Source organism: Zosterops lateralis (genome assembly GCF_965231275.1).
Source record: "Zosterops lateralis genome assembly, chromosome: 14".
Lineage (NCBI taxonomy): Eukaryota > Metazoa > Chordata > Aves > Passeriformes > Zosteropidae > Zosterops > Zosterops lateralis.
Window position 1 is genome coordinate 17,234,546 of NC_139774.1, and position 23,340 is coordinate 17,257,885.

The 23,340-nt window shown below is 46.5% G+C and overlaps 1 protein-coding gene across 3 annotated transcripts; it reads right to left on the reverse strand.

Moving 5' to 3' along the window:
- Positions 1–53: 53 nt before the first annotated feature.
- FBXO38 (F-box protein 38) lies at positions 54–21,964 on the reverse strand. 3 transcript variants are annotated; one of them, XM_083871721.1, is made up of 22 exons: positions 21,892–21,964; positions 19,627–19,768; positions 18,305–18,438; positions 17,099–17,262; positions 16,585–16,750; positions 16,125–16,262; positions 15,708–15,845; positions 15,270–15,363; positions 14,880–15,010; positions 14,436–14,606; positions 14,038–14,180; positions 12,954–13,182; positions 11,761–11,880; positions 10,915–11,094; positions 9,045–9,734; positions 7,315–7,415; positions 7,049–7,151; positions 5,959–6,125; positions 4,781–4,926; positions 3,296–3,399; positions 2,970–3,083; positions 54–2,049 (listed from the first exon to the last, which is right to left on the reverse strand). In XM_083871721.1, exons 2-22 carry the CDS (start codon positions 19,752–19,754, stop codon positions 1,871–1,873), a joined length of 3,540 nt encoding a protein of 1,179 aa, XP_083727847.1. In that variant the 5' UTR covers positions 19,755–19,768; positions 21,892–21,964; the 3' UTR covers positions 54–1,870. The 3 variants fall into 3 exon arrangements, with proteins under 3 accessions (XP_083727847.1, XP_083727848.1, XP_083727849.1); XM_083871722.1 differs by lacking the exon at positions 21,892–21,964 and adding an exon at positions 21,457–21,557; XM_083871723.1 differs by lacking the exons at positions 16,585–16,750; positions 19,627–19,768; positions 21,892–21,964 and having other exon boundaries at positions 17,099–17,186.
- Positions 21,965–23,340: the final 1,376 nt, after the last annotated feature.

The window sequence follows — 23,340 nt, forward strand, 5'->3', positions numbered from 1 at the left end:
TTTCAAAGGTGAAAATTACTGCAAGGCTCAGCTTCCAGAAATACTGAATATAAACAAACACTTTATTTTTATTTGTGTAAATACTTCTGCAAAAGGCTGGAGTGAGGAGATACCAGCTGGAGACGTGGTGCAATACCTCAGAAACTCAGTAACATTTTCTGGACTAAAATGGTAAATCTGACAGAAATCAATGACTCAGAGGACTTGAAACACTTCTAGGAAGGGTCACAATTGTTTTGGCTGAATATTATTTAATACATTATCTGTGGTTAATTAAATATAAGAGTGATAATAAACCATTGACTGTGATCCTGCAGTAAAGCAAATTTAGTAACATTCACATTTCTCTGGTGCTTAGTGCTCCACCTCCAGTCAGCACAGAGCAGGGCTGAGGAAATGCTCCCTTTAGGCACCATTCTCTTCCTCTTCTATCCCACTAATTTCATTTCTAATTTCACATTATCCCAAGAATTCCCACAGAGAGGCAGAGAAAATCAACACTGGCTTTGCTGCTTGGAGCAGCTTCACCTCATTTTTACAGAGCAAAACAATCATAGAAATCCCCCAGCAGCCAAATTTACCCCCAAATTCAGAGAATCACCATCAGCATGATGAGCAAAAAAAAATTGGATAAAAATGGTCTGAATTGCACAGCTTTTACCTCAGGAAGTGTCATTTTCCAGGCTGGTAACACCAATTTTAAAAAAGCACAGATGAGAGACCAGGCCAGAGCTGGGAATTCTTGCAAGGTCTGCCAGCCCTGGACACCCTGGGATGGAAAAAAGTGCATTTTACACCTGCACTGGCAGCAAATCCCCACCAAACACCAGTGGGCACTGGGAGCACCTTTCAATACACAACACACACACACACACGTTTTTTTTTGGGGGGGCAAATAGCAGCAGTTTTTTTACTGACCAGATGGGAAAATGTGCATTGAGGAGTGAGCACAGCCCCAGCCCCAGAGCTCCAGGCACTTCCACATCCCCTTTTCTGCCTGCCTGGAGGGAAAGCTCAGCTCCCAGCCAGCCACAAGGAGCACATTTGTGTTTGACAAAGGGTGGAACCAACAATCAGCAACTCGATTTCCACAAGTACAGAGTCAAATACACCGTGATCATGAAATCTGACAGTACAAAAATGTTTGAGAATATTCTGTTTCCAAAGTGCTAAAAATGGGGGTTTCCTTTCCCCCCTCAAAAAAATGGGTTGAATACCTCTAGAAATTACTACAGATCACCAAAATCTCTATTTTTTTTTTTTTTTTTTTCTTTCCTTGCTTCTGGCCTTCTTTGCAACAGCTGGAGAATATTCTGACCCTTCCAAAAATGCACACAAGACACCAGGATTGTGCTCAACAGGTTTACTCAGACTGGACTCTTAAATGCTCAAGAAAAAGGCACAGATTAAAAGAGACTCTGATGACTCTTTTGAACACAGCAAATGGAATTGTTGTTTGTAAGGAGAAAAAAAAAAAAATAAAAAATAAAATACTGCTATGAATTGCATGGGCTGAAAAGTTCAAATCTTCTTTCCCCGTTCCTAATTATTGGCCTTCATTAAAATGGAATTAAATTAATCGTATATAAACATATGAAATAAAGTCTCAGTATTAGGAAGTTTTTTTTGTTTGCTTTTTTTTGTTTGTTTTTTCCTCTATGTACAACTCTTAGTATACAATTTGTACTTTCCATTTTACATTTAACTACATCCTCCTGGGCCACAGGGGAGAGCCGAGGGGCGCCTTGGTGGGAAAATGCTTCGCATTTAAAGGGTAGGGAAAAAAAAAAAATTTAAAAAAAAATAAAAATCCTGCTTTTTCTTGGCCAGCAGTGCCAGGGGGAGAACAGGGCAGGCTGGGGACAAGCCCTCAGATGTAATCATCCTCCACGGGCTCCCCGTTGACATCACAGTAGTGGATGAAGATGGCCACGACCCTCTGGAACACCCCTTTCCTGACCTGCCGCAGCTCCGAGATCTCCTCGCCGATGGTCTCCATGCAGATGTCAGCTGAGAGCTGCCCCTTCCTCCTCGGGGCGTAGATGGTGGCTGGGGACGCACAGCAAAGGAAAAAAGGGATGTTTTTATTCAAAATGTTCCCCCAGGCAGGTTGGTTTTGCATGCAGATATGGCTAAAAGCCTCTTGTGGCTGGACACGGTTAAGGAGGGTTTTCTCTCCTGCACAGCTCCAGTGCTCATGGCCAAATGTCTGGGGGTGAAATGAACCCCAGAGCAGCAAAAACCCCCTCCATGAGGCCTCTCTGACAAAATTCCAGCTCAAAATTCCAGCTTATCCATTAATTAAATGTTTTATAAACAGCAATTAAGGATAAAGCAGCAGAGCTCTCCTTCATTGTCATGGCTTTAACACCGTGACTCTTTTAACGTCCTGACTCTTAAATACTTATCAATTTTTTTAGTAATTCAGCCTTCATACTGAACTACAAGCATCAAGCTACAATAAAATTACATCTGTCCAAAATAAAATTTTAAAAAGAAATTAAAAAAATAAAACCGGAGAAAGGTATAGCAAAAAAAAAAAAAAAATCTCTTTCTTCTTGAGATTCCTAAACTGGAGCTGGATAAGAACTTGATCCAAATCAGGACCAATTAAAAATACCTCTAACGAGGATTCCAGGATGTTTCTGATTAAGTAATGGAAGAACATATTTTTCTCTGCTTCCAAACAAGGTTTTAACTGAGCCCCAGGCAGTGCCTACCATCACATCTCACCAGACAAGCTCCCAAATAGAAAGAGTCACATCTACAATAAATTCTAACTCTGTTCCAGAGTTCACAAATCCAGTTTTTAATTTTACATCAACTTTCTGTCAGTTTTCTCACTTCTCTCCAGCCTACCTTAATAACAGATCTACCACAACCAGCCTGAGGAGCAGGAAACTGGAAAAAGCAAGGGATGAATTGGCAAATAAGCAGAGTTGTGTGGAGAAACAAAGCAGGTTACTCACTCCTCTCATCGTCCTCAAAGTCGTATCTGGCGTAGCTGTTGGGCTCTGCTGTCCTCAGGGACCTCAGCCAGGGGAAATCAGTGATCATGGAATAGGGAGCACCATCCACAATGCCTGGGAGAGGGACAGGGTGAGCAGCCAGAGAGGAAAACACCACCCCTGCAGCACTTTTTAAATCATTGATCAGCACAGAGCAGCTCCTCACTTCATTCCCCCACTGAGATGAGTTTCCCCCTTTTCCTCACAAGGAATATTCCTTTTCCACAGCTCTGGTGATGAATCAAAGCAAGAGGAGCAGGAGCCCTGAGCTCCACATAAAATCTCACCTTCCAGGGTGTAAATGTCTCTGCCCCAGGGGTATTTGGGGTATTTCTTCAGGTCCTCTTCAGTCCTGGTGGCCTCAGGGAAGAACTCGTATTTAATCAGCTCTCTGGGCAGGAGGAGGGACAGGTCACAGCCAGGGAATGGAGAGAAGGAGAGGGAAAAACCAAATGAGAAATCCTAATACACAACCTTCCCTTTAATGAGCCTCAAATCCATGGAAAAACTGCCCCAAGAGCCTCACACCAGCTCAGCTCCATCCCTTCACTCTGGAGAGCAATCACAGCCCACAGGGACAGGTTCAAATTGCTGGTTGAGATAATTCCCTGCTGCTGGGAATTTCCTGGAGGTGATACTGATTGAACATCACCTTCCACAGAAACTAACTCTACTTCTTGAAGCAAATCACTTTTAAAAATAACTTGGGAAATAACATTTCCCAATTATTCCAACAACTTCCACATCCAACTGCATTATTGCTGGATGAATGTGATGGTTACTGCTGGAGAATTTACAGGCTTTTCCATATGGGTTTACAGTCTGTTTTATATTAAATGCATCTTGACACTGAATTAAAACTGCACCACCCAGAGTTCGACCTTCAGTAGTAACAAAATGGATTTTTTTAAAAAAATTTGGGTGACAGAACAGAGCAAGTCTGGAGCTGCAGCTGCTCCAGGACACCTTGGCAGAGTCCCTGGAGGGCAAAAAGGGATTTCAGATCTCACACAGCTACAAGTGAGTTCTTCAGTCTGAAATTAATTCAGTGCATCCTAGCTTACAATATCCTCTAATGCAATCAATACTGGAGACAGGGAATCTTAGTATTTATCAGAGTATCTTAAAATCCAAGTAGCAGATTCTGCAATAAAAGGCTTGCTGGGCTTTAAACAACCAAATTTCACTGCCTGGGGATGGCTCAGAGCTCCCTGGCTGAGCTCAGGGCTTTTTGCAGGGGCTCAGGGCACTCTGGGGATTTACTCAGGGCTGCTCAGGGCTCCCTGAGGAAGGCTCAGGGCTCCTTGGCTGAGCTCAGAGGTCCCTGGGGATGGCTCAGGACTCCCTAGCTGAGCTCAGGGCTCTCTGGAAGGGCTCAGGGCTCCCTGGGGATTTGCTCAGGGCTCCCTGGTTGACCTCAGAGATCCCTGGGGATGGCTCAGGACTCCCTAGCTGAGCTCAGGGCTTTTTGCAGGGGCTCAGGGCTCCCTGGGGATGTGCTCAGGGCTCCCTGGAGAGGCTCAGGGCTCCTGGGGAAGGCTCAGGGTTCCCTGGGGATTTGCTCAGGGCTCCTGGGGAAGGCTCAGGGCTCCCTGGGGATTTGCTCAGGGCTGCTGGGGAAGGCTCAGGGCTCCCTCTCTGAGCTCAGGGCTCCCTGGGGATTTGCTCAGAGCTTCCTGGCTGAGCTCAGGGCCCTTTGCAGGGCTCAGGGCCCCCTGGGGAAGGCTCAGGGCTGCTCAGGGCCCCCCGGGGAGGGCTGCTGCTGCACTCACTGGTTGATGTTGGCGATGGTGTCCATCCAGCTGCGCACCCGCACCTTGTTGCGCACGTTGGGGGGGTTGCTGAACTCGTGGATGATGCAGATGTGGTAGGGGTAGGGCCCACTGAAGATCTTCTGCTCCAGAGTCAGCGTGTCCACCTGGCCACACAAAGCTTTGTGAGCACCACAGACACAGGGGTGGGGTTGCAGGGTCGAGAGAAAGCAGAAATGGACCAAATCCCCCAGAAATGCAGAGATGAGAGAGGATTTTTACACAAATAAATACAGGATTGAGGGGGGCGAAACTCCCTCAGGGCAGCTTTGCCAATTTATGTTCTTGAGTGCTGGAATGGGAAATGGAATTGGAATGGAATTGGATGGGAAATGCCCAGTTTCTGATGTCTTTCTGAACTCCAAAGATGGAGCTGGGAAAGACTCAATTATTTCTCAGCTATGTGGAAATAAACTCCATAAAATCACAGAATGGTCCAAAACTACATTTATTCCTTACAAATTTTGTTATGAGGAGAGGATCAGTGATTTGGGGTTTTATTCCCATCTAATATTTTTACAGCTGTCCTTTAAGAGATTTAAAGGTTTCAAAGCAAAGCTGTTATTATGGATTTTATCTACAATCAACCTTCCCTTGTTGGCAAACCAAGACAGGAAAGCAGGAGAGGAGCAGCACCACAGAGGGATCAAATCAAACATTCCCAACCTTCCAGATTTTAAATTAAACCCTCAAAAATCCTCATAAATGGTTTAAACAACTCCCTAAACACAGGGGGAGGAGAGGGTGGCTCCCAGTCCCACCAGGATCCTGTAACATTTCAGGATCAGAGGAGATGGAATATCCCAAACTCTGCTGTTCCTCAGTCCAGCAGGAACAAGGATTAAAGGATGGATTAAAGGATTTCAGATCCCTGTGCCATGCTCTGCTCACACACAGCTACAAGGAGCACCCAGGTTCTCACAGTCTGAGTTATTCCGTTTGAAATTAATTCAATCCTAATTTACAAGCTCCTCTAATGCAATGAATACTGGTGATAGGAAATTTTAACATTTAATTTATCAGAGTATCTGAAAATCCAAGCAGCAGATCCTGCAATAAAAGCCTTGCTGGGCTTTAAACCACCAAATTTCAGAGTTGTGGTGGTGTAACTCCTCCAGGTGTGTTCCCTGGCTCTGTACCTGCTGCATGGGACGAAGGTAAATGATCCTGTTCCTCTCTGGGGGCATCCTGAGGATCTGATCCAGGACCTGATCCATGTTCAGCTTCTTGCACTGGGCGTAGTCGAAGCGATTCACAACAGGGGCATTTTCCACCTTCAAGTGTTTCAGCACACGGCACCTTGTAGCTAAAAAAGGAAATAAAAGACCTCAGGAGACTCCTGTCAGAGAATTTCAAGGCTGGCAGGTTCAAAAGAAGGCAAACAAGTAATAAAAGTATCAAAAGATTGCATAAGTATATCAAATACAGCCCAGCTCTTCGTTTTTTCCATATTATCATCAAACTTTTCAGCTGTGGCCTTGACAGAAGTGGCCTTTTAAAAGGCCATGCCAAATTTCATCTAATAATTCTCTTCTCCCTCTTTTTCCTTTCACTGAAATGGTCTGTGGGCTGCCACAGCTTCCAAAATCAGCTCAAACAGAGAATTGGGAAGTAATGGAAAATAAAATTGTTTCCTTTCCAGCAACGCTGCTCATGTAATCAAAATTTCCTTCAAAAAAATCAAAGTGTGTTCTAAGTACTCTGGAATAAAGAAATAAATCCTCTATTTCTGCTGAGTAGACAGATCTCATGTCAAAGAAAATGTCTTTATTTAGGTGGTGCAGAAAACAATAAATGACCCAATGCAGGAGCAGTCACACCCTGGCAGGTGAAACTAATGCAACCCAGCACTGAAAACAGGTTTTTATCATGTCAAGGAGCAGAAGTATCATCCTGTCAGCTAAAAAAACCCTCGGGGAGAATGAAGAAATGAGAGAAAAACAAGGTACTCAAACTCATTTCATCAACTTCTAATTACTGTATTAACACTCTTCAATAAACATCTCATCTCCCTAATTGTCAGATCATTTCAGCCGTTGATTTGCAGATATTAATCTTTATTAAAGCTGTTAGAAGAGCCATTCAAAGTGGGAAGCAGCAATATTTGGAGTTCTAATCCATCAGCAATGCAGGTGATGAATGCAAAATGAGAAGTGGCCTGACTTGAATTCTTTCAGGAATTCCCAATAATGCCAGAGGGAGGAGGCAGCTCTGACAGGAGTCACATACCGTGAATAAACATCATTTTGGGACAGTCTTTCAGCACCAAATCTGTTATTCCACAGTTGGTCAATGTGATTCCCACCAGGTTTTTGGATTTCAAAGTCAGTACCTGGGGAAAAAAAATAATAATAATGTATGAAAGGGTAAAAAATGAGAGAAAAATAAATTGAATTTTCCAAGATCCGGGAGGATATTAATTAATAATAGAGTTTCAGGTTCCCAACAGGGGTTTGTGGTGCTAAAGCTGCAGGGAGTGAAGGAAAAGCTCTTACCTGAACATGATCATCCTCAATGACAGGGTCACTGGTACTGGTGGATTTGTCAGCTGTCCTTTTCCTCTTGGTGGTTTGCCTTGGCTTTGGCTTTGCTACTTCTGGAAACAAAAACATGGGAAAATCTTTCCTCTGCTCCGTCTCAGGAGAGCTGAGAACAGCCCAGGACAACTTTTCCCACACAGGGAAATCCAAACACCTGCCTGGCTCCAAAACAAACCCTCTCCTTGCTCAAAACCCCAGTTTTGTGCTCAGAATTATTCCCCAATAAATAACTTTAGAGGTGAAAACCCAGGAATGCTGAAGCTACAGCAGAGAGAGATGTGGAGCCAGGAAAAGATTCATGGTTAGGTTACACTTGAATCTCTGCAGGAAACAGAACATCCTTGACAAATACAAGGCCTAAAATAGCTTTAATGTTTAAATAGTAGAAATTATCTCAAACTTCTGGAAAATCTGGTTTTTGTCACTGTCACTAAGGTTTTCTTAATATTGCAAAGGATGCTCAGGTATAAAATCCTTTATTGCTCCCAAAGCTCCAGCAGGGACCTCCAATTCCTGCTTGATTTAACAGATGAGTCTTTGAAAAGAAATCACCACAAGCATTATTTCCATCAGGAAGAGGAAAAAAAAAATGCCCTAGAATTAATTTTCTGTCATTAACAGCTCAAAATGAGAAATTATTTTACTAAAACTAAGCTTTCTTTATTAAAACATACGGCATGTGCACAAAGATCTCCAATTAATTACTGGTCCTAAGGTAAAAACCAAACATTTTAAATTTAATAGCAAGATCTCTCCTTGAAAACTGAGCTACAAACTACCTGCACAACATCTGAGGTGATTTAGCTTTTGTTAACTCTTGGGAGCATTAAATAAACTGGAAAAAAAACAGCAGGACATGAAGTGTTTGAATCGTTCCATGTTAACAGAGGCAGGAATTTGTCCTCCCTCTGACACTCACAGTTGTGTAAGCAGCACATTTCATCTTTCAGTTTCATTTTACCTGCCAGATATTCCCGGCACAGAGTCCTGGATATATGAGGTTATATGTGCCAGAATAAGATGATTATTTTGGAAACCAAATGTATTTGAAAGAAACAGCAAGTTCCCCTCCCACATCTGTTGTTTTCTCCCTTCATTCCAGCCCTTCAGGGGTTTTATTTTATGTCAGATGAACAAAACAATAAAGTGAAGCATGAAGGTGTTTAAGAAAAGGACAATTTTCAGTGAGTTTGATCAACCTGCCTAAAACACTTGGAAGCAGAACCCAGTGCAGGTCCAAAAGCCTGGCTCAATTGTAATTATGATTTTATTGGTTGATAAAGCACCAGCTGTAACCTTTGCCTTCTTGTTCAGATCTAAGTGTAGCTGCTGCCTTTGCAGGGAGGAATTTAATGGGGAGACAACTCCTGTCTCAATGAATCACAGGCAGGCAGAGCCACCAAAAAAATGGCATTTGCTTTTCAAAGGAATAAAGCAAATACTGGTTAGGATGTACAGGGAACACAAACAGAAAGAGCTGCAGGCAGGAAAATGTCAGTGGCACTTTCAGAAAAACCTGATTTTACCTGGTGATGGCACCTCTGCTCCATCAAGCTCTGACCCTTTCAAAGCGCTCAGGTTGAAAAGCCGCACATCAGAGCTCCCTGGGGGCAGCTGCAGCTGCTCAGAGCTGTCTGATGGCAGCACTGCAGCTACTCAGGAGTTACTCTGTGTGTAAACCCTACCTGGCTCTGACACCAGAGGCACGTGGGACAGCCTGCTCCTGGCCCTGGTCAGGGGTCTCCGCGGATACTCCTCCTTGCAGTCCAGCTGCCAGCCCGGGGGCTGTGTGCTCTGCTCCTGCCTGCCGGCCCCACAGGCACTCCCACTAGTCCTGTCATGGCCAGGCTGTGCTGCAGCCCCAGTGCAGTGTGGCAGAGTCCTCAGTGCACAGTCTGGCCCGTCCCTGCAGGCTGCACTGGTGGAGGGGCTCTCCCCATCAACCCCCCCGCTCGTCCTGCGCCGCGAGGAGCAGCGCGAGCACACGGGGCTCTCCTCGGCCTCCCTCTCGCCGGATCCGTCCCTCCTGCAGGGAGAGCAGCCACACTGCCTGCACTCCTCTGCTGCTGCTGCAGGGCTGGAGGCAGCACAGTGGCTCTGGGCTGCCTGGGCACAGTCAGGACTGGGAGAAGCAGCGCTGCAGGAGCTGGGCGTTGGCGCGGAGGATCCCGGGGCGGTGCCGCAGGTGCCGTAGGAATCTTTGCTCTTGTTCCTCTCGGGCATGTCACTGGCTGCTTTCATGTCAGCTTTGATCTGCTCACTGGTCACCTGGCAGCCCTTCTCACAGCTGCTTTCCTCCACGGGGAACTGCTTGGCCTGGGCGCCGTGGCTGCTGCTGCATCTCTTCCGCAGGGGAGTCTTGCCTTTGCCGCTCACTGCGGGAGAGAACAACGATGAGAAACCTCAAATAAAGCTGAGTGTTACACAGGGCAGCCCAGAGGCCAGTGACAATCTCCCCAGGAATGGGGATTATTGGTAATTGTAGCTGTTGTAACATCTTTCAGCTATTTTTGGAGTGATGTGCTGGAGGCTTTGCCACACGAAAACACCAAATTGTCCCAGAGCAGCTCATTGCTTACTCAGGCACAACAATATGAAAGACACACTGAGAACAGAATCAAATACAGAATAGTTTGGGTTGGAAGGACCTTAAACCTCACCCAGTGCCACTCCTGCCATGCCAGGGACACCTTCCACTGTCCCAAGGACACCTCTCACTGTCCCAGGCTGCTCCAAGCCCCAGTGTCCAGCTGGCCTTGGGCACTGCCAGGGATCCAGGGGCAGCCACAGCTGCTCTGGGCACCCAGGGCCTGCCCATCCTCACAGGGAGGGATTTATTTTCTAATATCTAATCTAGAGAGGCTCCTGTTTTCTTAAATAGGAGGAATACACCTGAGGAATCAAACAGGAACAGAGACAGGACTGAAGTTCACACCAGTCAGCTCCCCCTCCTGGGTCCGGGCAGTGCTGCCAGCAGGAACAGCAGTCTCAGCTCACAGGGGAATAAAAACCCAAATAAATCATAACAAAACTTAATCCCAGGGTCACTGAGGGTGGAAAAGCTCTCCCAGCCCATCCAGTCCAGGCTGTGCCCATCCCCACTTTGTCCCCAGCCCAGAGCACTCAGTGCCACCTCCAGGTGACACCTCCAGGGATGGGGATCCAAACCTCCCTGGGCACTTCCAAGGACTGAGTTCCCTTTCCATGGAGAAATTCCTCCTGAATGTCTGTCTCAATCCTCTCAGCTCTTTACACCACCCCAAATCCCAAATCCCCAATACTGGCAGCACAAAAGCTGATGAAAATTCTCTACAAACAGGGATTCTTTCCCCTCTGAAACCAGAACTGTGGTTTGATATCCAGGCTTGATAAATTCTGTCCCCTTGGGAACCCCAAAGAGGAGCTGCAGGTTTCAGATCAGTGCAGCACCATTTCTATTTCTGTACAAAACCTGTGATTTGAGCTCAAAACGCCTTCATTCCACATTCCAAACGAAGCTGGAAATGAACCTGAACCACAGGGAAAGGCTGAGGCTTCAGAAGGAACGTTGCACACCTGAAGGTTCTCTGGTTTCCACTGGATCCCTGCTCTTCTCCTCCCCATCTGAGTAACTCTGTGCGATGCTGTTGGAGATGCAGGTTCTGGAAGTGCTCATGTTTTCCTCCTCATCCTCACTGTCTGAGTCATGGATGGTGATAGGAGCTGCTTTTACAACAGGTTGAATTCCACTTGGTCCTGAGAAGGAGAATATCAGCATTTTATGTAAAAATTAACCAAGCGTGGATTAAAAGGCTGAAAAACTTCTAGCACTGCTTGAAAAACTTCTAAAGAATTAATTGGAGACAATTTAGCCACCTAATCTGTGGGTCCCCCATTAAAATCTAATTGGGAGAAGAGCAAAATATTGCATTTCAGCATTAAAATGGTTTGGGAGGGGAGGAGTGTCACAATGGAGTGTCACTTCATGTTGTTGGGATATTCAGTAGAAAATCCTGTTGTCCAGCAAAAAAGTGGCAATAAAAGAAATCAAGGCTGCTTTGTGTCATTAATGCAAATTAAATTAACTCTGGAAAAAGTTGTGCTGGCTTGAGAAAAAGCAAAAACAACCCAAGTGCTGCAGTGAAAGAACTAAGGCCATGAACACCAACAGAGCAACAGGACAAGTTCATCCAGGCCTTCTCACTTTTATTACACTGAGCACAAAAATCAGGCTTCAAGTCAAGTTATTTCCCTGTATATGCAAAGAAAGCTCTGGGCTGTAACACAGAACAAATTCCTTCACAGCACCAAACTGTGCTATAACATCATCATTCAGAATCAGACAACTCAGCTGAAGCAAAACCAGACTTAAAATGGAAAATGAATCTCTCAGGGAGGTGATTTTTTCCCAAACACAGTTACCTGCTTGCTCCTCATCCACCTCCATGGGAACAACAGCCTGGCTGGGAGCTGGCAGCTCGTCCTGGGCCTGCCCAGCAGCCTCCCCCTCCTCCTGTGCCACCTCCTCCATCTCATTCAGGGCTGCAAAGAGCAACAGGAGCTCAGGGAGAGGAAACAGGATGGACAGAGCCCTCAAACACTCACAGGAAATAAATAATAACTGCCCTGGTTCCCTTGGTATAAAGTCTCTCAGAGATTTGTTCCACATCTCTGTGGCCAAAGCCCAGCCTAACTTTTGTGGTTTGGTTCATTCAGAAAAAATTAAAGCTCCACCTCAGGAGCTGAAAGAGCAACGAGCTTTCAATGTATTTTCCTGTCTCCACCAGGAGCCTGGTGAAGATAAAATCCCCCCCAAAAGCTCCTCCAGGGTTACCCTCAACTGCAAATCCCTCCAAAAAGGTCTCCCAGGGTTATCCTCAGCTGCAAATCTCCCCCCAAAAGCTCCTCCAGGGTTACCCTGAGCTCCAAATCCCTGCCAAAAGCTCCTCCAGGGTTACCCTCAAGTGCAAATCCCTCCAAAAAGGTCTCCCAGGGTTATCCTCAGCTGCAAATCTCCCCCCAAAAGCTCCTCCAGGGTTACCCTGAGCTCCAAATCCCTGCCAAAAGCTCCTCCAGGGTTACCCTCAAGTGCAAATCCCTCCAAAAAGGTCTCCCAGGGTTATCCTCAGCTGCAAATCACCCCCAAAAGCTCCTCCAGGGTTACCCTGAGCTGTAAATCCCCCCCCAAAAGCTCCCCCAGGGTTACCCTCAACTGCAAATCGTCCCAAAAGCTCCCCAGGCTTACCCTGAGCTGCAAATTCCCCCAAAAAGCTCCCCCAAGGTTACAATCAGCTGCAAATCCAGCCCCAAAAAAGCTCCTCCAGGGTTTCCCTCAGGTGCAAATCCCCCCCAAAAAAGCTCCTGCAGGGTTACCCTCAGCTCCAAATCCTCCCCAAACTCCTCCAGAATTACTCTCAGCTGCAAATCCCCCGAAAAGCTCCTCCAGGGTCACCCTGAGCTCCAAATCCCTGCCAAAAGCTCCTCCAGGGTTACCCTCAGCTCCAAATTCCCCCTAAAGCTCCCCCAGGGTTTCCCTCAACTTCAAATCCCCCCCAAAAGCTCCCGCAGGGTTACCCTGAGCTGCAAATCCCCCCAGAAAGCTCCCCCAGGGTTACCCTCAGCCCCAATCTGCTGCTCCTCAGCAGGGCCCTCCTGGCGCAGCTCGTTCTCCTCGTTCTGCTCGTTGGGGTGCTGGTGGTTGTTGTGGTGGATGTTGGGGTTGTTGTTGTTGTTGTTCTGGTGGTTGTTGTTGTTGTCATTGTCATTGTTGGAGTTCTGGTTGCTCACCAGGGCAGAGGAGACCCCAATCCCTGTGCCTGCACTCAGGCCCACACGAGCACAACCCTGGGAACAAAGAGCAGAAATTCAGGTTTGAAAAGAAGGACTCGTTATATTAACATTCCCTAAAGGCAACAGGAAAACCAAAAATATTGTCTGGGACAGCACAACACTAACAGGGAAACTGTCCCTCAGATTTCCTGATTGCAGAGGTTCCTCTTCAGGCTGACAACCCAGAACTTACACTGTCAAACTCCTCATGAACAGGAAACTCCTCAAAGCCCTTCACTGTAATCTATTAATTGTGTTTATTAATTTGCTGTGGGATCATGACATGAATACAATCAGATCAGAGTCTTCCCAGCACACAGGTACCATCCATGACCAGAGGAAGCAGGTTTTACACTTCTCATTCCCTGCCCAACAGCTCACCAAGGAGTTGTGTTACAGTGTGGGAGGGGACAAGGTGAAGAAATAAAATTCCTAAGCTTTGAAAGCACTTCAAAAGGGAAACGCCACCCCCATTTCACCCAGAAAAAAATCATAAAAAATCCTTAATATTGGAAAGACAGGCCTAAGAGGAAAAAAAAAACAAAAACCAATATAAAAAGCAGCAGCACAGCGAAATATCAGCAGAGATCTTGAGAGAATCAGTGAGTTTTACTTCTGGTAGAATCAATTAGTTTTATTTTCTGATCACATTCCTTGCCACTGCTCCCATGTGCAGAAGCAGCACCATTCTCCCCAGCACATCATGCTAAAAGCAACTGTAAATAAAGGAATTTATTACCAATCTCTTCTATTAATGACAACTCGGAGCAGAATGCACAGCAGGCTGGAGCACACTGGATTGCCAACGAAATGGCAACAAGTAAAAAATCCTGGCAAGGAGAAAAAAACAAACCACTCACTGGAATTTACCTTTGGAGGCTCCCTGAACATCTGGTCCAGAGAAATAAACTCCAAGCTGGGCAGTAACTCGATGAACTGACTGAAAGAGTCCAGCTTGATGGCGTGGCATCTCACCAGGGTCAGGTCAACCAGGCGGGTCCACCTCGAGTGGTCTGGGAACACAAGGGAGACCTTTCCTGAGGGAAATTCCCACCTCACTCCTGGTTTTATTAACCCCCTTTTCAGATCTGAGAGAGCAGCAGCCTCTGGATCTCTCCATCCTGCTCCCAGCACCACCGTGGCCCCAAAGCAAGCATCATCTACTGTACTTACTAACAACAGAACAAGCAGTACTAGAGAGCAGAGAAATTCTGGTTTTAGCACAGAAATTCATAGAATAGCTCTGAAATTTCAAAGGTGTGCAATACCTGTGATCCAATTATTTGGGTTATGTAGATGTGGGCAGTTGTAAATGACCAGATACTTGATGAAAGAAAAAACTTCATTTACAGCTTTCATACCAATATCTGTAATAATTCCTGGGTTTTCAACCACATCAGCCAAGCCGTACCTCACCAAGTCCGTACTCGTCATTTTACCTATAAAAGAGAGGAGCAGACACAGCAGTAAATTTGCCTTTTATAGCAGGATTTTCTAACTCCTTATTGATCAGATAATTCCTTTAATAAAGCTCAGCTTCCCCCACTTTCAGGGAGTGAGGAAAACCAGATCTGGCTGTAGGAGATCAGCAGCATCAACACATGCAACATTAATATTCTTATTAATCAATAATGATTGAAAACACAGCAATTTCTGTAATCCTGATGGGTTTGGGTTTTTTTTTTTTTTTGTGGATATAAAAAGTGTCATACACTGTAGCAAAAACTCATCAACGTAGCCTAGGTGAAGAGTTTCAAACTGTGGGAATTCCAGTTCAGCCATCTTCAAAGCAGAAAAAACACCATCTTTGGTCAAGGAAGGCTGGATCCGCACTTCGTGCAACCTGCGGGGAATTCAGAATTGCTCCATCAAAATTCAGCCCAAAACACAGGAAACACTCAAGAAAGTGCCCTGTTCTAATAAAACAGAGAATCTGGCAGGACTCAGAGGGTATTTGCAGTGATTTTAACTACAGAAAACTCTTGTGATGCAAAGTTTATATGTGTAATACTTAAACTTTGATGGCTGTTCTGTCCCTTGGATGTCATTTCTGACGTTTATTTAGAAAAAGGAGAAGCAAAGAGAGATCTGAAGGGAGGTACCTTCGTGCAGCAGTTATGATGAGGTAGCCAAGATCCACTTCAAGTGCATTCTTGCAAGCTCCCAGAACTATAGTGTGCAAATTCCTAAAACCACCTGGCAAGGCAAATAAAGAACACCCTTCTTACACTCCAGCCTCACATCACAGCCCTCAACCCTACACATTTTCATCAGTGGTGTCTTGACCCTTTTTAGCAAATAAAAAAAAAAAAATTGCAATTCTTTCAATCCTCATTCTGCTCATCAACTAATGCAGCTCATTAAGAGTTAATTGCAGCTGGAATATCAAAATTATAACCAATACAGAGAATATTTAGCACCGTGACCACACTTCCAAACGCTTAAAAAAGGATACGTTACAGACAAAAAAACCTCCAGAATTTGCTAAAGCTTTAATTTATTTATTTTTATTTAGGTATAAAGGATGGGGAGCTTCCCACCTGATCTCCAGCTGTCTTCTACCACGTGCTGGATCAGTCCTCCAAGAAATGGAACACGGACCAGCTCCAAGTGCTCCAGATTCCTGGCAGAGGCCAGGCCTGTCACCAGGGGAACGTACTTCAGAGAGTTTGTGGGTCCTGCACACAACAAGGCCAGAAAGACACAGCAGATTGTTCACTTCTCCCTCAATGATCCCGTGGAAGAACTAAAAACACATCCACACAAATCCCCCTAAGAGCAGGAAGTCAGCAGAACCACACAGCACCGAGTGAAGGCACAGGACAGGGAGAGATTTCTGTCCAACACCACAAATCAAACAAGGGCTGCTCTCAGAATGTGGAATTTCAAGGCTTTTAACAGAACCAGATTTCCTCCATGCTCTACCATCCCCTTCAGACAGGAAGAATCCCTCTTACCAGCACAGTTCCTCATGACAAAAGCACGTAAGCTGATACAAAGGAAATCTTTAAAAGGCTGTGGTTTGGTGAGTCTCACCCACTTCAAATAAAGGTGCCTCAGCATTGGGATACAAGGAATCTCAGGGACATTCACCCCTAATAATACATAAACAAAACAAACAAACATTTTTAAACAAGCTTTAAACTAATCCACTGCATGACAAATTCCTGGCTTTCAAAAGGAAGCTTTTTTTCTGTGCAGAAAACTTGAACTTGAAACACCAGTTCTTCACCTTGGTTTGTCAAGAATTCTTTAGAACTTGCCCTCTGCACCTGCTACCAAATATCCAACTAAGACCTCCAAGATGCCACAGCCCAAACTCCCTCTCCTCCAAAGAATTTACAAATCTGCAGAGTTTCAAAGCCTTTAAATCCACCTGTGTTTGAAGCCAACTACTTCCACCACGACCACACTCACCTACTAAGTGCAAAGTCTGAATTTTAGCTCCTATAGGAATTTTCAGCTTGTTCTCAGGAGGAATTGGAAAAGCACCATTACGATTACGAAACTTCCCTAAAATGTGGACTTGGGGCATGTATGTCCAAATAGCTTCCACCAGCTCTAAATGAGAGGTCTCAACACCCTGGATAAAAGGAAGCAAAGCAAATGCTCTAACACCAGTTCAACAACAACAACAACAACAGGAACAATATCCTCTTAACCATGTAAACTACAGAATGCAACGTTATTTTCACTTTTCATTTCTGGCAAGACTGGCCTTTTTTTTTTAAAAAGCAGAGGGATGAGAGCTTTAATTCCTTGCTGGGCTTAAGGAGCACCTGGGTGGTGCCAACTAAAAATAGTTGTCATTAGCAAATGGGGTCACAATTAACTCCTCCCTGTGCAGCCAGGCCTAAACCAAAGCCCTGGAAGCATCAAATCACAGTTTTTAAGTGTTGAAGGAGGTTTTCTCCCAAGCCCAACCACTCACCAGCAAATTTGGACAGGCCTGCAAAGCCTCTAAAACTCCAGGGATGCTGAAAGCTTCGTGGCCACGGACTCGGCGCCTTTCCAGATACCTGGGATGAAGACCATAAAGTTGTTCAATGTCTGGCATCTTCCTCAGCAGCGTTAGGAAGCTGGAATCAGTGAAACCTAAGACAACAACAACACATTTGGTATTGGTGTGGCAGCAGACACTGGGCTCTGAAGGGAAAGCCAAACACACTCCTCTCTTTATGTGGGCAGTACAAGCTCTGTGATGTTGAAAGATGGATGGTGGTGAAGCAATAGCTTTTCTTTTCCTTCCACATTCTAGAAATTATGACCTAAATATTCCTCTCTGTCTTGAATTCTGTATGTTTGCATGGCTGCAGGGTTCACTGTGCTCTCTCCCCTCCTCACATGAAGCTTTGGGGGTCTATTTTTCCTGGAATTCTATTTATCAACTCCATGGCTCAAAAAAATCCCAGCTGGGTCCCTTATTTCAGTTCACTATTCACAGCTCACATTTTTCACAGAAACAGGATGGTTTCTTAAAGGCAAAGGTCTATTTTATTCTAATGAAAGACAGCACATAAAAAGGATTTTATCTGGGTAAGTTACTTGTATTTACACCAGTTTTAGATTAGGTCTAAACGCTTGCTTAATACCATAGCCAATCTCAATTTTTAACTCCTCTGATTTGCAGAATTCCCTCACTTTAGCTGTGTCCCCCACCAAATCCCAGCAGTGCAACTGAAACCCAACAGAAATCCTGGTACTCACAGGGCTCACCCAGATTAACAAATTTATCTACTCATCTGCAGGTGACACGAGCTGTGACATCAAAACTCATCCTCACATTGTTAAGTGCTGGCAGATGAGTTGCTCTTTCACTCCACTTTATTTTTTGCTGCCTGAATGCAAACAGCCTCTTGATGTCATAACCCCTGGACAAACTCCCTTCCAACAATCTGCACTGACAGGAGGCTCCAGAGCACTCCCAGCCTCAGAACCACAGGGTGAACTGGGCAGGGTGAACTGATCTCAAAGGTCTTCGAGATCATCAAGCCCAACCTACGACCTCACACAGCAACACCCCGAATTCGTATCTACACCAGACACAACCTTGGCAAGCCATTCCTGAAGGCAAAGGAAAGGGAATATCTGATCAATCCCAGGTTTGTTGAGTGGAGGAGGGTGGCAGGGGGCTCACCTGTGGGCATGTACTCCCACCAACGCCCCGCACACAGATCCACCACCTTGACCACGCGCAGGTAGAGCGTCACCGCCTCCTTCAGCTTCCGCGACAGGCACTCCATGCACATGATGTCCTGCAAGGGCAGGTACCTGGGGGAGCACAGACAGCCCCTGCTCCAGCACTGCTGCAGCCTCCCGCACTGCTGCAGCCTCCCGCACTGCTGCAGCCTCCTGCACTGCTGCAGCCCCCTGCACTGCTGCAGCCTCCTGCACTGCTGCAGCCCCCTGCACTGCTGCAGCCTCCTGCACTGCTGCAGCCCCCTGCACGGCTGCAGCCTCCTGCACAGCTGCAGCCTCCTGCACTGCTGCAGCCTCCTGCACTGCTGCAGCCTGCAGCTGGCACCCAGCAGAGCCTGGTTGCAGCACTGGGGGCAGTTGTAGCACGGCGCTGTCTCATTAAACGTGGAGTTTTGCTTAGTAAAGTGACTCAGCAGTTTCTGACACTGCACGTGGAATTGTCATGCAAATATAGTATTAAATGCATTATTATTTGGGTCTCTAGGGAATTGGGAATTGCTGAATGGTTTGGGTTGGAAGGGACCTTACAAGTCACCTCTTCCACCTCCTGCCATGGGCACCTCCCACTGTCCCAGGCTGCTCCAAGCCCCAATGTCCAACCTGGCCTTGGGCACTTCCAGGGATCCAGGGGCAGCCACAGCAAATCTGGGCACCTGTCCCAGGGCCTGTCCACTCTCCCAGGGAACAATCCCTTCCTTAAAGTGAATTTAAACCAACCCAAACCCTGCTGACCAAGCCATTTGCCTCACTAGGTTTAAAGAAGTGACTTTTGTTTCCCAGCACACACTGCAAGGTCAATTTCCAAATATTTTGGAGAGCTGCTGTTCTCCAAGAACTTGTGGGTGAGGCATTTGTTTTGGGTAATAGGACTGAGTAAACATCAGGGAGAAGGACTTTGCTGTAGAGGAGGTCACACCCTCATCCCAATCCCTTCTGCAGATGCAACAATTCCCAAGCAAGCACCTCAACTGTGCTCTATCCAAAACGTATTTCTGCTCTAAAATCACTATTTCTAACCAAATTAAATCACTCATTGACTTCTTCTTCATTCTAATAACATTCATGACACTCACATAAATTGATTTTCAGTTTCCAAATGAATTTTGAAGACTGAAAAAAAAACATTTGTAATCCCTCTTTATCCACCAATCCGCTCATGGTCCATCCACCGTTTACTGTGTCACAAACAGGAAAAGCAGGAGAGAAAATAAAGAACTCTAAAACAACAAGCAGTGAATTGATTTCTGCCAGGCTGCTCACCTAAAGATGTGGCAAAGCACTTCATGAGAGAGTTGGTTCATGTAATCTTTTGGCTCCTCAGCTTTGGTAGACTCTGCCCCTTCCCTGCTGGCCGCGCTGGCTTTCACAGTTTTCCGCCGGGGCCCCATCTCTGCACCGAGCCCTGAGGGAGGAAACAGCACAGGGTTATGAAATCCAGGCCACTGAAACACACAAGGGACAGAGCACAGGAGGGAACAGCACTTCAGCTGCAAAAAAACCCACCAAGTTGTGGTTTGATTAGACAGAAAGGCTCAGACAAAAGCTGGGGATGGTCAGACAAACCGGACGGATCCTCTCAGCTGAGGGAGTGAGGAAGAAAAATCATCTCAGGTTTGAAGCAGAATAAAAAAAAAAATCTTTTTGTGAATAAAAAAAAATGTTCAGAGATCCTGCCCTGAGATCAAGACAAGCACAGGGGAGCTGTGCAGAGATCACCAGCTCAGCACCAACTGCCACCTTCCAGCACAGAATGAAAGTCCAAAGTCTGCCCGGCAGAAAAACGATTTCTTTTCCCTTTTTGAAAAAAAAAAAACCAAAACAAAACAAACAAACAGGCTCCTGCTGAACACTCCCCAAAAATGCCCCATTAAAAGCCCTCAAACCAGCTCCTCCTCGAGGTGAGAACACCAAGGAAAATATTGAGGCTGTTGAGTTAGAGATCAAAGCCAAGGAGAAGCTGGGAGTCATTGTTTGAAAGCAGCTGAGGATCCTCTGCTCCTTCCTGGGCTGTGTCCACCCTCAGTGCAGCACAAACAGACACTGGGATTGCAATTTCTCACCTAAAAACACCCACAAACTCCATGAGAACACAAAAATGAGCAGCTAAAATAAAGGTGAACTCGATGTTAACAGGAAATCACTTTGTACAGATGCTGAGAGATCCTTCCCTGACTTCACCTGGCAAAGATTTATTTTATTCCAAGGCAAGAACAAGAATGAGGAGGGCAAAGCTTCACCAGCTCAATGAGCCCGAGATTAACAGGCTGGATGCCAAAATTCAGTGGATTGAGGGAAAACAAGTGGTTTTAAAAAAATAAGGGCAGATTTCGGAAAAGCTTCCAGCAAGGCTCCATTGCAGCCTCTCTGTGAGGCCAGAATTTGGAATATTGACAGTTTCACTGAGATCCAAGCACTGCACAGCACCTTCTGTCACACATTTTGGGTGTATTTGAAGTTCCTGACAGCACCTTGCCGTGATTTGGGGAAAATCCAACCAATAAATCCCCACCTGGTGCCTGTGGGCAGCAGGAAATGGAAAATCCCTTCTCCTCTGGAATTGGGGGAATTCTCCAACCAGGAGTGAAGATCCTGCTTTTGTTGTTTTTGGGGCAGGCTGGGAAAGGGCTCAGTTTGGGGTGATCAACCCCATAAAGCCCAAATTGAACCATTTATAGCCTGAATTCCAAGGGAAAGATCAATCCCCAGTCACCAGGGGTAACTCAGCTTGACCAGAGGATGTGACACAACCCAAAAACCCTCCAGAGTGGCACAGCAGGAAAGAGAACAGCACGAGGACTGGGAAAACAGGCAAGAAAAATGAGAATATCAACAACCAAAGCAGGAAAAACCCTGTAGGACACAATTCCAAGGAGCACAACCCGCCCCTGCCGTGAATTGGGGAAAAGAAAGATTTGTCTCTATGAGTTTGCACTTTCTGCACGATAAAAACTCCTCTTGAGGTTATTCCGAGCTAATAACACCTCGTTCCACATTAGCGAGCTGACCCCGTTTAAAAACTCCAGACAAATCTCCACAGAGAGAAAAAAATCTATATATTCAACAAAGCAAATGGGATTTCGCGGCCCCCACCTCAATTAATTCCCGACAACGAACGTCGCACCAAACAACAGCTCGACGCGCTTTATTCTTGATGACTAAACACCCCACGGACCTTAAAACGCTTTAAAAACCACGGGGAGACTCCGCAGGAAGGAAAAAATAAGAAAAAACGCAGCGACAGCGGCCAGGGACAGCCTAGAAAGCGCCGGCTACAGAGAGGCGCTCCTGAAGCGGAGGGAAAAGGGGAGAACGCGGCGATTTGTGCCGAGATAAGCGAAGGAAAAGCAGCTTTCCCCAGAGCCCCGTCACCGCCGTTGGCTCACGGAGGGGCCTGTGACAGCGGGGAGGGGCCGACAGGGTACGGCAGCCTCCGGGTCGCCTCTCCGCCGGTCCGGGGGGGGCCGAGCCGGCCGTGTCCTTGTCCCCGTGTCCTCGCTGCCCTCCCCGTCCCCTCGGTGCCCTCACCTGCCCGCGCTCCCCTCGCCGCCCTCGCCCCGGTTCGGCCGCGGGGGAGCCCCGGCCCCGCTTCCTGCGCGGCCCCTTCCGCCACCGCCGCCGCTTCCGCTTCCTGCCCCGCGCCGCTTCCGCTTCCGCCTCAACCCGGCCCCGCCCCCGCCGCCATCATGAGTGTGGCACCCCCGGCCCGACCCGCTGAGGGCAATGAGGGCTCTGAGGGCAATGAGGAGGCAATGAGGGCTCTGAGAGCAATGAGGGCAATGAGGGGGCAATGAGGGCTCTGAGGGCAATGAGGGGGCAATGAGGGCTCTGAGGGCTCCCATTGCAGGCTGGGCTCGCTGAGCACACAGCGAGAGCGATGTGGTTCAATGAAAGTGTTCTGTCAACGCGCAGTTACAGTCACAGACGTGCCGAGCTCTCAGGGACACACTGTGCATGAACAGCCCCGGCTGTGGGAGGTGCCCATGGCAGGGCTGTGGTGAAGGTGGTTTTAAGGTGTTTCCAGCCCAAACTATTCTGTGATCAGCTCCTGGTCTTGCTCAGACCCCCAAAATCCCTCCCTGGGGCATCCCTGGAGCTGTCCAAGCTCTCCTGGAGCTCTGGGGCTGTGCCCATTCCCTGGGGACCCTCTGGGGGAAGAACCTTTCCCCAAATCCAACCCAAACCTGCCCTGGCCCAGCTCCAGCCCTGCCCTGGCTCCTGTCCCTGTCATTGTCACTGAGATTGGAGCTGCAGAGCCTGAAAATCTCCCCTCAGTCTCCTCCAGACCCTTCCCCAGCCCTGTGTCCTTTGGATGCTCTTTGGGAAGTTTGTAAGTGATTTTTCCTGGAGAATCTTTACCCTGCCTGTTTCCTCCCATGTGTATTTGCAGTATTACACAGCTCTGTGCTTAAGTCTTGTTTTAATCACTGGATCCCAGCAGAAATCACAATTTCCTCAACATTTTAAAGTCATGTTTGATGCAAACCCCGAGGGGTTGGGTAACAAGGCTGGTTCATCACCCAGCAGATTGTTTGTGGGTTATTTTTTAATACAATTTTTGTATCCCAGGCTTTGGATTTTTAGCTCTGGAGTCAAGCCCTGCTCCACCAGAGTTTTCTGTTGTTTGTGGGTTATTTTTTATACAACTTTTGTATCCCAGGCTTTGGATTTTTACCTCTGGACTCAGTCCCTGCTCCACTACAGTTTTCTGTAATTTGGGAAATTGTTAGCAATAGATGCAATAAATTCTCTAGAAAGTTCACCATGGACAAAAAAAAATAAAAAGAGTGAAGGTTTATTTTAATAAACGAACACACTGAGTAGGTGAACAACATACAGAAACCAGAATTTGTACAGAGAGGGGTGAGAAAGAAGCACTTAAAAAGAAATAAGCATTCAAAATTTAGGTACAAAACTGGGAAGAATTAAAGGGAAAGCTGAACGCTTTGGGAAAATAATATCTGCTAAAAATTCTGA

Coding starts and splice junctions, on each gene's coding strand:
- FBXO38 (XM_083871721.1), bottom strand. CDS start 19,754: ATGGGGCCCCGGCGGAAAACTGTGAAAGCCAGCGCGGCCAGCAGGGAA. Junction 15,364..15,707: donor AGAAGACAGCTGGAGATCAG/GTGGGAAGCTCC, acceptor TTGCCTTGCCAG/GTGGTTTTAGGAATTTGCAC. Junction 3,084..3,295: donor AGACATTTACACCCTGGAAG/GTGAGATTTTAT, acceptor TCCCTCTCCCAG/GCATTGTGGATGGTGCTCCC.